Source organism: Podarcis cretensis (genome assembly GCF_951804945.1).
Source record: "Podarcis cretensis genome assembly, chromosome: 8".
Classification (NCBI taxonomy): Eukaryota; Metazoa; Chordata; class Lepidosauria; order Squamata; family Lacertidae; genus Podarcis; species Podarcis cretensis.
In genome coordinates, this window is record NC_137177.1 from 81,152,978 (window position 1) to 81,166,966 (window position 13,989).

At 49.4% G+C, this 13,989-nt stretch overlaps 2 protein-coding genes across 3 annotated transcripts in view; one reads left to right on the forward strand and one right to left on the reverse strand.

Annotated features, from left to right (window-relative positions):
- LDLRAD2 (low density lipoprotein receptor class A domain containing 2) overlaps positions 1-13,989 on the forward strand; it is a 790,445-nt gene that overhangs the window by 28,526 nt on the left and 747,930 nt on the right. The gene's annotated exons all lie outside the window — the stretch shown is intronic.
- TNFRSF8 (TNF receptor superfamily member 8) overlaps positions 1-13,989 on the reverse strand; it is a 35,181-nt gene that overhangs the window by 14,889 nt on the left and 6,303 nt on the right. The window contains exons 2-3 of the mRNA XM_079987071.1: positions 3,243-3,324; positions 288-416 (exon numbers count right to left, since the gene is read on the reverse strand). Coding sequence (XP_079843197.1) covers positions 288-416; positions 3,243-3,324 — 211 coding nt within the window. The remainder of the gene's footprint in view (positions 1-287; positions 417-3,242; positions 3,325-13,989) is intronic.

The window sequence follows — 13,989 nt, forward strand, 5'->3', positions numbered from 1 at the left end:
GGTGCTTTCGAACTGCTAGGTTGGCTGGAGCAGGGACTGAGCAACGGGAGCTCATGGGGATTCGAACCGCCGACCTTCTGGTTTAACTCACAGCACCACCCGCGTCTTATGGGGCTCTTAGGTACCCCATAAGGGAAAGGGAGCAGTATTTTTCTTATAACATGCTGAAGTCTTTACCACGGACTCTGACACTTGAGGAACTGGGCTGGTGCAGGAAGAGGCGAGCCCAGGCACCAGTCGAAAAGGCAGTGTGCTGCAAAGGGCAAGGGGTGCCAGGGGGCAAATACCTGGCAGGCACTGCTTACAAGCCTCGCAACGGGGCGTGACGTGCGCGTCGTTCAGGTAGTGGTCGGCTCGGCACAGGTTCTTTTTGCAGTCCGTGAGATTCTCAGGGCAAGTCACAGTCTGGGTGTATCCTAAAAATAAAATTAAAAATGGAGAGGAGGCCGCTCTTAACCCAGTCCCAGGGCCTTGCAGATCCCACTGTCGTAAGATCATAGGGTTGGAGAGGACTCTTTAGTTTTCGCCAAGCGTGGCTTTTCTGCCCATTTAAAATTTGGTTTATTTTCTTGTGAGGATGATTTTGCGGTAAGACAGGCCAGCTGCCTGTTAAATCCTCTGGTAAACACATCTCTGCTGCCACATATTTTTCATCAGAATACAGTGGTATCTCTGGTTACGAACTTAATTCGTTCTGGAGGTCCGTTCTTAACCTGAAACCATTCTTAACCTGAGGTACCACTTTGGCTAATGGGGCCTCACGCTGCCAGCGCACGATTTCTGTTCTCATCCTGAGGTAAAGTTCTTAACCCGAGGTACTACTTCCGCGTTAGTGGAGTTTGTAACCCGAAGTCTTTGTGACTCGAGGTGTTTGTAACCTGAGGTGCCACTGTAAAAGGAGAGGTTTTTAATTAAAAGTTTGCTTCCCATGCAGCAAGTTTCAAAATTGTAGATGCAGGATCCTGAACTTTATTAATCTGGGGGGGGGGGCTCCTTTAAGAGTTAATAACACCCATCTCTACCTCTCTTTTAAATCAGAACCAGTGAAGGCAGTGAAGGTCCTGTGTGAGTGCCTGGAGGCGGTTGGAGGATGGATGGCGGCCAACAAATTGAGGCTGAATCCTGACAAGACAGAAGTACTGTTTTTGGGGGACAGGGGCGGTCAGGTGTGGGAGACTCCCTGGTCCTGAATGGGGTAACTGTGCCCCTGAAGGACCAGGTGCGCAGCCTGGGAGTCATTTTGGACTCACAGCTGTCCAGGGAGGCGCAGGTTAATTCTGTGTCCAGGGCGCCTGTCTACCAGCTCCATCTGGTACGCAGGCTGAGACCCTACCTGCCTGCAGACTGTCTTGCCAGAGTGGGACATGCTCTAGTTATCTCCCGCTTGGACTACTGCAATGCGTTCTACGTGGGGCTACCTTTGAAGGTGACCCGGAAACTACAACTAATCCAGAACGCAGCAGCTAGACTGGTGACTGGGAGTGGCTGCCGGGACCACATAACACCGGTCCTGAGAGATCTGCATTGGCTCCCAGTACGTTTCCGAGCACAATTCAAAGTGTTGGTGCTGACCTTTAAAGCCCTAAACGGCCTCGGTCCTGTATACCTGAAGGAGCGTCTCCATCCCCATCGTTCAGCCAAGACACTGAGGTCCAGCGCCGAGGGCCTTCTGGCGGTTCCTTCATTGCGAGGTTACAGGGAACCAAACAGAGGGCCTTCTCAATAGTGGCGCCTGCCCTGTGGAACGCCCTCCCTTCGGATGGGAAGGAAATAAGCACCTATCTTATCTTTAAAAGACATCTGAAGGCAGCCCTGTTTAGGGAAGCTTTTAATATTTAATGCTGTGTTGTTTTTAACACTCAATTGGAAGCTGCCCAGAGTGGCTGGGGAAACTCAGCCAGATGGGCGGGGTATAAATAATAAATTATTATTATTATTATTATTATTATTATTATTATTATTATTATTATTATTCCCTCCCTCCACCGACACGACTCAGGAATCTCTTTCCCCACCTTATAGGGGGGGGTGTTAGGTTAGCTCCTGCAAAGCCTCTACCTGCTGTTTGCAGTGGAATAGCCCAGGCTGAAACTAACCGACTGCAGGAAAAACAAAGTCTTAAAAGGGGTCCTGACCGGATTATACATCTCTATTTCAGCACCCAGGACTGGAAGGGGAACACCCTTCTATTTAACGCCAGCCCCTGACGGCGCGCCGTTCAAACCCAACAGAAAAAAGAACCGTCAGAAGGAGAAAATGTCAGAAATTTCCTCTAGAAAGACAGTAAAAACACCCCCCACCCACAGAGTTCTCTTAAGTTCCTCGAGGGGAGTTTTGGGGCTTGGCTTCCAAGGCCGCAGAGTTTGCAAACTTTGGTGACTCAGCCAGCTCACCTCAGACAGCCCCCCAAAAGCACCATATTTCCGGAGGGAAGGACGCTCCCCCTTCTGGCGTGACAGACCACATCTCTCTGGTTTTTATGAAGAAACCACAACTAAAACTGCTCACATCGGTTTCTGAGAGTTCAATAACTAAAGCACAGCAAAATCTCCTTGCCCACATCTGTGCACCCGACCACTTCGATCCACGGATCTGGCCCTGTTACAACTGCTGCATAGCAGTTCCTTCCACATTTGCAAGAACTTCATTTTTAGTGTGGCAGAAGCCGCACTTTGGAACTCCCTGCCACTTGAAATCAGGCAGCCTTCTTCGCTGTGCTTTTCTCGGCGCCTGCTAAAAACATCCTTGTTCAGACGAGCGTGCCCAGATGTTTAGAACACGTGTTTTTAATTCATTGTTGGTTTTAATTCCGCCCTCCCAGCGATCTAATTGCTTCTGCTACTCATCTTACTGCTTTATTCTTGTCAACCACCTTGAGGTTCTCTACAACCAAGCGGTATGTAAGTTTTATGAAATAAATCTGAGAGAATAAATAAGGAGGAATAATGATATTTAAACTCATTTCCAATGTTGCACTTTTACAGTGTTATGAGCTCACCTGGGAACAGGTGCTGGGAGGGGGATAGAAAGCCAGTTAGCAAAGTGTTAAGGACCTCGAGCCAGAGAGACATACGTGGCCCTCCAGGATTCTCTCCCTGGCCCTCAGAACTCTCCGCAGGCCACACCCTCTCATCCAAGCCACACCCTCTCATTGATCCTGCTTCCTGCCCCAATAGATTTTGCCAGACTGAAATGTGCCCTTTGCAGATCCCCTTAATCTCTATGATTCCAGAGGTACTGACCTGAGGGGCATTGATAGCAGCACCGTAGGGGTTCTTTGTTGGACCCGATAACCAGCCCCAAGCACGGCAAGTGACCCGATCCCTAGAAAGGCAGAAAGACAAAAGCCATAATTAAAAGCTGAGAGGCTGCATGTTTCTCCTGCGTTGAGCAGGGCAGAGTCTGTGTTTCTAAATACATCCGAAATAATGCGCAAGACATTGAAATATGGTGGAACTCTCCACATAATGACCAGGACTTGAGTGTTGTTTCTCAAAAGAAAGGGGAAATAGTTTCAGGCGCGGTTTCAGGAGGGGGAGATGACTGGTGGTTTTGTCGTGGTTTCTATTTTGATTCCATTTGAGGCCTTAAAAAGAATGCTGGGGGGGCCAAAACAGCTGATGGAACTCCCTGCCACAAGATCTGGCAAAACCCACGTGCTTTAGAAAGGGTTAGACAAATTCATTAGCCCCTAAGAAAAGCCTGGTTGCTGGATCAGGCCAGGCAGTGCCCCCTCTAGTCCAGCATCCTGTTCCCCTCCGTGCTCATTCCTGACCATCAGCTCTGTTTGCTAGCGCTGATGGGATTTGCAGTTCAGCAACATCTTGCGGGCCAAAGGTCCCCCACTCTATCATGTCACTCGCCTTTTCTCTAAACTGAAAAGCTTCAGACCATGCAAACATTTCTTGCAGGGAACGAAAGGAACATTCTGGAACCAGCGTAAACAGAAAGGCGTACAAAGCCTTAGTCACAAACTCGTGCAGCTTTTACTCTCAGGGAAGCAAGCATAGGATTTCAGCCACCGTGAAGCATCTATTTCTTTTTTAGTCCAAAATTATTTTATTAGACTTCAAGAAATTCCACATACAATTCCAATACATATTTTTAAAAATTCCTTTTATATTATTGACTTCCCACCCCATTTTTCAGGATGCTTTTCTTATCGCCTCTTTGCTGCATCCTGTCTTCTCCCCTCATTTTACATCATAACAACACAATAGTCTCTCATTCTTTCTGCTGCTCATAATTCAAATCCTGCTCGCTGATTCTTCAAACCATAACATTCCACGAAGCATTTATTTCTGAGACGTCTCGTCTCCTTCTGAGGCCCTCAGAGAGCCCCGATTCTGGCTCACCCGTAAGAGAAAAGGTAGGACGTTTCTCTAGATTCGTCTCTGAATTAAAGACGCCGAGTTTGATTTTTCTGGATGACTGGAAAAGTTCAGACTTGAGTCGAAACAAGACATACTATCAAGAGATGAAAGGGGTTGGTAGCAACAGACGTGACATTTCAATCCCTCAAAAAAAAAATTTGAGGTCAGTTTGACAGAGATTGTAAAATTATGACACAATTGTAGACATATGTGTGCGTCCTGAAGACTTGGGCAAGTTTATCTGCTTCTCTGCTGTTCCTCAGAACCAAAGGAGAGTCTGGCTGTCAGATCAGACTGACGCATAGCTGTCAACTTACAGATTTGAAAATAAGGGATCAGCAGCCTCGAAAATAAGGGATCAGCAGCCAAAATAAGGGATTTTAGTCAACCAGCAGCCAAACAAAGCCTTAAATGGTGGTTCCCACAGCGCAGCAACCCGGCAAAGGGGATTCAGCAAGGAAAACCACCGTCACCTCTCCGCTGGGAAGCGCTGAGCAATGGCGAGTCCCCAGGCAACGCAGCCAATTTGATCGGCACAAGGCATGCAAGCTCCACCCCCCAGTCATTCTTAGGCTCCTTATTGGGTGAGCAACACAGCCAAGCAACACAGTTGGAGCCTCCCTCCTCCCTGTCCGGCAGAGAGGGAGGGAGAGGAGCTGCTTCCTTTGAAACCCGGGAAATTTAAGGGACATCATCAATAAGGGACAGCAGCGGGACATGGCGCTGGGATAAGGGACTGTCCCGCCAAATAAGGGATGCTTGACAGGTATGGACTGACAACAGCCCTTCAAGTCAAGCAAAGGTGCCAACTAGATTGCCTGGCTGCCTCGCCTCAAAAGGGATATTGCTGAGATGGAAAAGGATCAAAGTTATCAAGGAAGGATGGATCAATTCCCCTATGAAGAAAACTTGCAGGGCTTGGGCCTTTTCAGTTCAGAGCAGTTTGTTTCCCCAGCTTGGGTCTCCAGCTGTTTTTGGACTACAACTCCCATCATCCCTAGCTAAGAGGACTGGTGGTCAGGGGTGATGGGAATTGTAGTCCAAAAACAGTCGGCGACCTGAGTTTGGGAACCCTGGTTTAGAGAAAGGGCAAGAAAGAGGTGGTATGATAGGCAGGAGATCCCTGCCACCAATGTGGACTGTTTTAAATTGTTGTTGTTGTTTAGTCATTTAGCCGTGTCCGACTCTTCGTGACCCCATAGACCAGAGCACGCCAGGCACTCCTGTCTTCCACTGCCTCCTGCAGTTTGGTCAAACTCATGTTGGTACCTTCGAGAACATTGTCCAACCATCTCATCCTCTGTCGTCCCCTTCTCCTTGTGCCCTCCATCTTTCCCAACATCAGGGTCTTTTCCAGGGAGTCTTCTCTTCTCATGAGGTGGCCAAAGTATTGGAGCCTCAGCTTCAGGATCTGTCCTTCCAGTGAGCACTCAGGGCTGATTTCCTTCAGAATGGAGAGGTTTGATCTTCTTGCAGTCCGTGGAACTCTCAAGAGTCTCCTCCAGCACCATAATTCAAAAGCATGGGATTAGCCAAATTCATGGAGGAGGCGAGGGCTATTGAGGGATCTAGGATGTTTCTGCTCTGCCTCCACAAACGGGAATGTTGTAAACAAAAATCTGCCCTTTTTTTCCTTATGGGGTATCCAAGAGCCCATATAGAGTCCTTATGTAGGTTCCCTATTGGTAGGAGAAAATAACAGAGGCCAACCAGAGACTATTGAGAAGCAAAACATCTAGTAAGCCTAATCTTTATTGATCTGTTGCAATAGGGTCCTCACTCACCACACGCAGGAGGGAAGAGGGACCCTGAACTATGGTGGTGCAAGCCCTTATATAGACTTTTGAAATTGCTACCCTGTAGATCAAGACCACCCCCAGAAACATCATACCTACATCACAGAAAGGGCGGTCTACAGCAGAAATCTGAGTGCTTTGTTTACCTCCTGTCTTCCAGGTTACCTGTTTAATGGTCACTTGATTGGATTTCCTGGGCAGCCTGGCCAGTCTTTTGTAATGATAAATACTTAGTTCCTGGGCCAGTTTGGGAATCAAAAATGGTTTCAGGTCAGTCTTCCTGTGCTGATCCATGTATGTGCTTGGTTGGTACATTTATGAACATTTAACATATATCTAAGACGCAGGTGGCGCTGTGGGTTAAAGCCTCAGCGCCTAGGACTTGCCGATCGAAAGGTCGGCGGTTCGAATCCCTGCGGCGGGGTGCGCTCCCGCTGCTCGGTCCCAGCGCCTGCCAACCTAGCAGTTCGAAAGCACCTCCGGGTGCAAGTAGATAAATAGGGACCGCTTACCAGCGGGAAGGTAAACGGCGTTTCCGTATGCGGCTCTGGCTCGCCAGAGCAGCGATGTCACGCTGGCCACGTGACCCGGAAGTGTCTCCGGACAGCGCTGGCCCCTGGCCTCTTGAGTGAGATGGGCGCACAACCCCAGAGTCTGTCAAGACTGGCCCGTACGGGCAGGGGTACCTTTACCTTTACCTTAAGACCTCAAAATTCCTATCACAGGAGCCAGCAATGCTTCTGAAGACCAGTTGCTGGAGACCACAGAAAAGGAGAATTGCTCTTTTGCTCAGATCCTGCTTGTGGGTTTTCCACTAGGAAAACAGGAAGCTGGACTAGGTGGGTCCTGATCCAGCAGGCTCTACTTATGCACTTATGTTCTCTGTGGGAAAACAGCAAGCAGGATTTGAGGACCGCTGCCCCCTTCCCCTTTGCAACGACCAACAACTGGTATTCCAGGTCAGGCTGCTGGTCCATCCTGCGGAGATTTGGTTGTCAAATCCGACAACTCTTCCTGCCATCAGGTGGTGTTTTCTGCATGGCTTTGATGTCTGAGAGAATCCCTCTTCTGCCCCAGGGCCATGTTCCCTCCAGGAAAGCCTCCCAGGGGCCACATGACAACCGTGGGTGTGACATTTGTCATTTTATAATAATACCGTGGTACCTCAGGTTAAGTACTTAATTCATTCTGGAGGTCCGTTCTTAACCTGAAACTGTTCATAACCTGAGGTACCACTTTAGCTAATGGGAGCCTCCCGCTGCTGCCGCGCCGCCGGAGCACGATTTCTGTTCTCATCCTGAAGCAAAGTTCTTAACCCGAGGTACTATTTCTAGGTTAGCGGAGTCTGTAACCTGAAGCGTCTGTAACCTGAGGTACCACTGTAATTTATTACTTATACCCCACCCATCTGGCTGGGTTTCCCCAGCCATTCTGGGCGGCTCACAACAGAATATTAAAAGCACAATAAAACATCAAACATTAAAAACTTCCCTAAACAGGATTGTCATCGGATGGCTTCTAAAAGTCAGGTAGTTGTTTATTTCCTTGACATCTGACGGGAGGGTTTATCACAGGGTGGGCGCCACCACCAAGAAGGCCCTCTGCCTGCTTCCCTATAACCTCAATTCTCACAGTGAGGAAACCGCCAGAAGGCCCTGGGAGCTGGACCTCAGTGTCCGTGCTGGGCGATGGGGGTGGAGACGCTCTTTCAGGAATACTGGGCCGAGGCCATTTAGGGCTTTCCAGGTCAGCACCAACACTTTGAATTGTGCTCGGAAACGTACTGGGAGCCAATGTAGGTCTTTCAGGACCGGTGTTATGTGGTCTCAGCGGCCACTCCCAGTCGCCAGTTTTCCCTCCCCCATCCATCTCTGCACACATCAAGGCTTGTAAAATCTCCAGGGGAAATGTGCAGTGGGGTGGTTGGTGGCAGGCCAGATTTGGGCTCTTGGTCCTTTGGCAAAGATGCCAGGGATCAAACCGGGAAATCTTCCGCATTCCAAGCTCGTGGCCTCTCGCCAAGCCATGGGTCTTCCCGTTTGCTGTGGCTCTGCGGGACTTTTCTGCACTCTTTTTACCTCCTCATTTCAAGAGCTACGAATGAGGCTACCTCGGTTCAGTTTTGACCTGGTGTTTACAGTCAACAAGTGTTTTCATTAATTAAGCATGATCTGCATTTGACCAGACAGCTGGTTATTAGCTCTATTAATAGCTGTGCCTGTGCAGCGGCTGGTGGCCAAAAATTTTTTTGAGCAAAACCCACCCACTTGTTCCTTGATGTTTCCTGTTAAGGCAGAGGTGGGAAGTCCGAGGGGTTTCCATCTGGGCCATTTTGGGGAAACCACTGCCTAGAATCAGATGCAGGCTGTTTGAATGTACAAAATATAGAATCATAGAGTTGGAAGAGACCACAAGGGCCATCGAGTCCAACCCCCTGCCAAGCAGGAAACACCATCAGAGCACTCCTGACATATGGTTGTCAAGCCTCTGCTTAAAGACCTCCAAAGAAGGAGACTCCACCACACTCCTTGGCAGCAAATTCCACTGTCAAACAGCTCTTACTGTCAGGAAGTTCTTCCTAATGTTTAGGTGGAATCTTCTTTCTTGTAGTTTGGAACCATTGCTCCGTGTCCGCTTCTCTGGAGCAGCAGAAAACAACCTTTCTCCCTCCTCTATGTGACATCCTTTTATATATTTGAACATGGCTATCATATCACCCCTTAACCTCCTCTTCTCCAGGCTAAACATGCCCAGCTCCCTTAGCCGTTCCTCATAAGGCATCGTTTCCAGGCCTTTGACCATTTTGGTTGCCCTCCTCTGGACACGTTCCAGTTTGTCAGTGTCCTTCTTGAACTGTGGTGCCCAGAACTGGACACAGTACTCCAGGTGAGGTCTGACCAGAGCAGAATACAGTGGCACTATTACTTCCCTTGATCTAGATGCTATACTCCTATTGATGCAGCCCAGAATTGCATTGGCTTTTTTAGCTGCTGCGTCACACTGTTGGCTCATGTCAAGTTTGTGGTCAACCAAGACTCCTAGATCCTTTTCACATGTACTGCTCTCAAGCCAGGTGTCACCCATCTTGTATTTGTGCCTCTCATTTTTTTCGCCTAAGAGTTGGGAGGGACCTTGAGGATCTTCTAGTCGGAGCCCCTGCAATGCAGGACTATATAGCTGTTCTTTTGCAAGCTTTATAGACCCTAGTAAGATTTACTCCTTGCCTTTTTCATTAGAGATATGTGAGCCAAGCAAGAGAACTTGGAAGATCCATTCCTGTTCCTAGATTGATCAGTGGGAGGAAGCAGCTGGGAAGAGGATTCTGGCTAAACACCAGACCATCCAGTAATTCTGAACACACAGGATATCCATCTTGAAGTATTTGATGCTAAGAACGGGGACTCGTGGAGAGTTGCAACAGGCAGCTCTCACTAAAGAGGGAGTTGCCTGTCGCAACTCTGTACAAGTCCCTGTTCTGGGCATCGATGGGAAGGATTTGCAGGTTTAGCCAGTGGACCAAAACGAAGCATGCGTCTGTTATCGTAAGCTTGGAGATGTGTCTGCATTTCTGCAGTTCTCCCAGAAAGCACTATTCAATAAGGGGGTGGGGTGGGGAGGGCTCAACTCTGCATCCCATCCCCTCATGGACCCAATCCAGTCCAGTCTCCTCCCGAAACAGCCGGATTTCCTCATGCTCTCCACAGTCTGGAGTCGCTGCATGTGGTTAAGCAGGGCACTGCGGTCGGAGAGGAACGGGACTGAATCGACTGGGGTCTTGACTTGCTGGCTGTTGCCTGCAACCTTGGCATTATCACCACCACACGCTAGCCAGCTGAGCTATCCAACCTCTAGCACTCCAGGGTTGCAGGCAGGGTTAGGCTGAACCTGGAGACATCTGTGTGCAAGGCAGGTGCTCTGCCACCGCACTGCGGCACTTCCTCAAAAGGACTAGATTCTAGTCCTCATGGTTGCAAATAAAGGGCTGGTACAACTGGAATGCGAAGGGACGTGGTGGCGCTGTGGGTTAAACCACAGAGCCTAGGACTTGTCAATCAGAAGGTCGCGGTTCGAATCCCCACGATAGGGTGAGCTCCTGTTGCTCGGTCCCTGCTCCTGCCAACCTAGCAGTTCGGAAGCACGTCGAAGGTACTGCTTCCTCTGTTGCTTTTAAATCAGCCCTATATTCACAGCCATGAGGACTAGAATCTTACGTTATCTTTTGAAGAAGCACCATAGCATGGCAGCAAAAGGAGCTGCCTGCTATTTCTGTGCAATACCCAGACCTAACCCTAGATGTGGGACGCGGGTGGCGCTGTGGGTTTAACCAGAAGGTCGGCGGTTTGAATCCCTGTGACGGGGTGAGCTTCCGTTGCTCAGTCCTTGCTCCTGCCAGCCTAGCAGTTCGAAAGCACGTCAAGTGCAAGTAGATAAATAGGTACCACTCCGGCGGGAAGGTAAACGGTGTTTTCATGCGCTGCTCTGGTTCGCCAGAAGCAGCTTAGTCATGCTGGCCACATGACCCGGAAGCTGTACGCCGGCTCCTTCGGCCAATAAAGCGAGATGAGCGCCGCAACCCCAGAGTCGGCCACGACTGGACCTAATGGTCAGGGGTCCCTTTACCTTTATCTTTACAATAGGAATGCAGGAAGCTGCCTTATTCTGAGTCAGGTCATTGGCCTACACTGGCTGGCAGGAGTGTCGTTCGCAGCCTTATCTAGTGATGCTGCCATTGGAACCTTCTGCACACAATGTAGATCAGGGGTCAGCAAACCTTTTCAGCAGGGGGCCGGTCCACTGTCCCTCAGACCTTGTGGGGGCCAGTCTATATTTTGAAAAAAAAAATGAACGAATTCCTATGCCCCACAAATAACTCAAAGATGCATTTTAAATAAAAGCACACATTCTCCCCAAGTAAAAATACCAGGCAGGCCCCACAAATAACTCAGAGATGCATTTTAAATAAAAGGACACATTTGACTCATGTAAAAACACGCTGATTCCCAGACCGTGCAAGGGCCGGATTTAGAAGGCGATTGGGCCGGATCCGGCCCTCGGGCCTTAGTTTGCCTACCCATGGTGTAGATGCTCTCCCATTTGAACAGCAGCCCTTTCTCAGCTCTAAACTGCTGGAGGGTAGCTGGAGGGTTATTGCAGATTTCTCAGATGTGGTCAGGTGGTTTTTGCAAAGAGCGTGCTTGGGGTGGGGACTGGGGAAAGCCGATTCAGAAAAGTGAGGGGTGCAGTTTTCTGCCTGCCGGCCAAGTCAATTCCCAAATGAGGACAGGAGCTGTTGTCACCCCGCCGGTTTCCTGGTCTCGCCACTCATCTCTTGCAAACTGAAATTTTCTGAATCAGCCTTCTGGTTTCAGTGGCCTCAGAAAAATATTAGTGAATGAGTCATTTTCGGGCTGGCTTAGCCAGTAAGGGAGCCAAAGATGGCGGGTTTCCTGCCCCCAGAAAGAGCTGCTGGGTTGCACAAGATCCACAGCAACAGCTGCACGTGCGAGGTTTTGCTGTTATGCACACATGCCAGGAGGCGGACAGACACCGGCCCGTTCCCCGCCATATTAAAGCGCTCGCTCGCAGCTCCGTCCGCAGCAAAACCGCAAGAGGCAGTGCGGCGTAGTGGTTAGGGTGAAAGCGTGCTAGGACGTGGGAGAGACCCAGGTTCAAATCTGCCATTCAGCCATGAAGCTCATTAGGGTGACCTTGGGGCCGTGATAGGAATTTTGAGGTCTTAGATATATGTTAAATGTTCATAAGTGTACCAACCAAGCAGGTACATAGATCAGCATAGGAAGACCGACCTGGAACCATTTTGATTCCCAAACTGTCCCAAACTGACCAAATGTTTTCTCTGCAAGGTCAAAGGAAAATGGAAAAGACTCCCCATTGTCTTTTCCTTCACAAATCCTGTCTTAAGGGTATGTCTGTGTTTGAATAGGGTGTGAGCCTGTGACCTGGCCCAGGAACTATGGTAAGTATTTATCATTACAAAAGAATGGCCAGGCTCCCCAGGCAATCCAATCAAGTAACCTGCCAGACAGGAGATAAACAATGACAGGAGAAAAAAAACATTGAAATTTCTGTTTTAAGACCGCCTTTTTTGTGATGTAGGTATGATGTATCTGAGGGGTGGTTTTAGGTTACACCCCTTCTGTGATGTATGTATGATGTTTCTGGGGGTGGTCTTGATCTACAGGGTGGCAATTTCAAAAGTCTTTATAAGGCCTTGCACACCATTTTTCTGGGTTCCTGCTCCCTCCCGTGTTGTGGTGAGTGAGGACCCTGTTGCAACACATCAATAAAGATCAGGCTTACTAGCTGCTTTGCTTCTCAATATTATCTGGTTGGCCTCTGTTATTCTCTCCTACCAATAGGAAACCTATGTAAGGACTCTATATGGGCTCTTTGATACCCCATAAGGGAAAAGGGTGGGGACGCAGGTGGCGCTGTGGGTTAAAGCCTCAGCGCCTAGGGCTTGCCGATCGAAAGGTCGGCGGTTCGAATCCCTGCGGCGGGGTGCGCTCCCGCTGCTCGGTCCCAGCGCCTGCCAACCTAGCAGTTCGAAAGCACCTCCGGGTGCAAGTAGATAAATAGGGACCGCTTACCAGCGGGAAGGTAAACGGCGTTTCCGTGTGCGGCTCTGGCTCGCCAGAGCAGCGATGTCACGCTGGCCACGTGACCCGGAAGTGTCTCCGGACAGCGCTGGCCCCTGGCCTCTTAAGTGAGATGGGCGCACAACCCCAGAGTCTGTCAAGACTGGCCCGTACGGGCAGGGGTACCTTTACCTTTACCTTTAAGGGAAAAGGGCAGTTTTTGTTTACAACAGGGCCAGGCACTGCCTCTCTCAGCTTAGCCTACTTTGCAGGGTTGTTGTGTTGGGATTGAGTGAGGGGCACCTGGGGGGGCAGCGTACCCCACCTTGAACAATTTGGAGGGATAGAAATGGAATTAAAAAAATAAAGCCGTGTTCAAATAGCCTGGGGGTGTGCAGTACGAAAAGGCGGGGAACCTCAGGCTCAGAAGTCTCTCCCCCCCAGTTTTCTATGTGGGCCTTGGAACTCCCATTGCCCAGGCCATGCCCCCCCCCCTAGGCTTTCTCCACACCCTCCATGAATGCTCTCCCATGTCCTTGATACGGAGGGGGGGGGCATGTCTTCTTCACCTTCTTCTTCACTACAATATATCCATTTATTTCCAATTGTCAATGTCAAAAGGGACTAAAATCTATAAAATTCATAGAAACTCAACGTGCCAATTTGCTCAATTTCTCTAGGACTCCATGACACCTCCCCTGTCCTCCATAATCCCTCAAGCAAGGTGTCAAGACCCTAATCCTGTCAAATCACTCTGCCAAGCCTTTCCGCCGGGCAATGCCAGTACATGGACCATTGTCTTCTCATCACTGGTACTCAGGATGTGCTTATCTGCGCATATCTCCAGCTCTGCATATTCCCCCCTCCCTCCTCCATATGTTAATCCTGTGTAACCCAACCTCTTCTTAATGTATTCATGATGTAATCTGTGTAACCCAACCTCTTCTTAATGTATTCATGATGTAACTGGGATGTATTTTGCACTGTATTCTGGGACATGGAGGGAAGTTTCAAAAGTTCAATCGCTGTTCAATCTCGCCTTGAACCCGTTGCGCAATAAACTTGGATCTTCTGCAGTTTGCTCCTTTCTCCGGCTGAGCTCATTTTCCTCCGCAGGGACCCGCGGACTTAGTCCGACCAGCTGGGTGGCAGAGCAGCCTCGCACCCAGATTTTACCGTAACATCCTTGAACTGTGATCATGCCTCTTGCTTGCCCAAAGT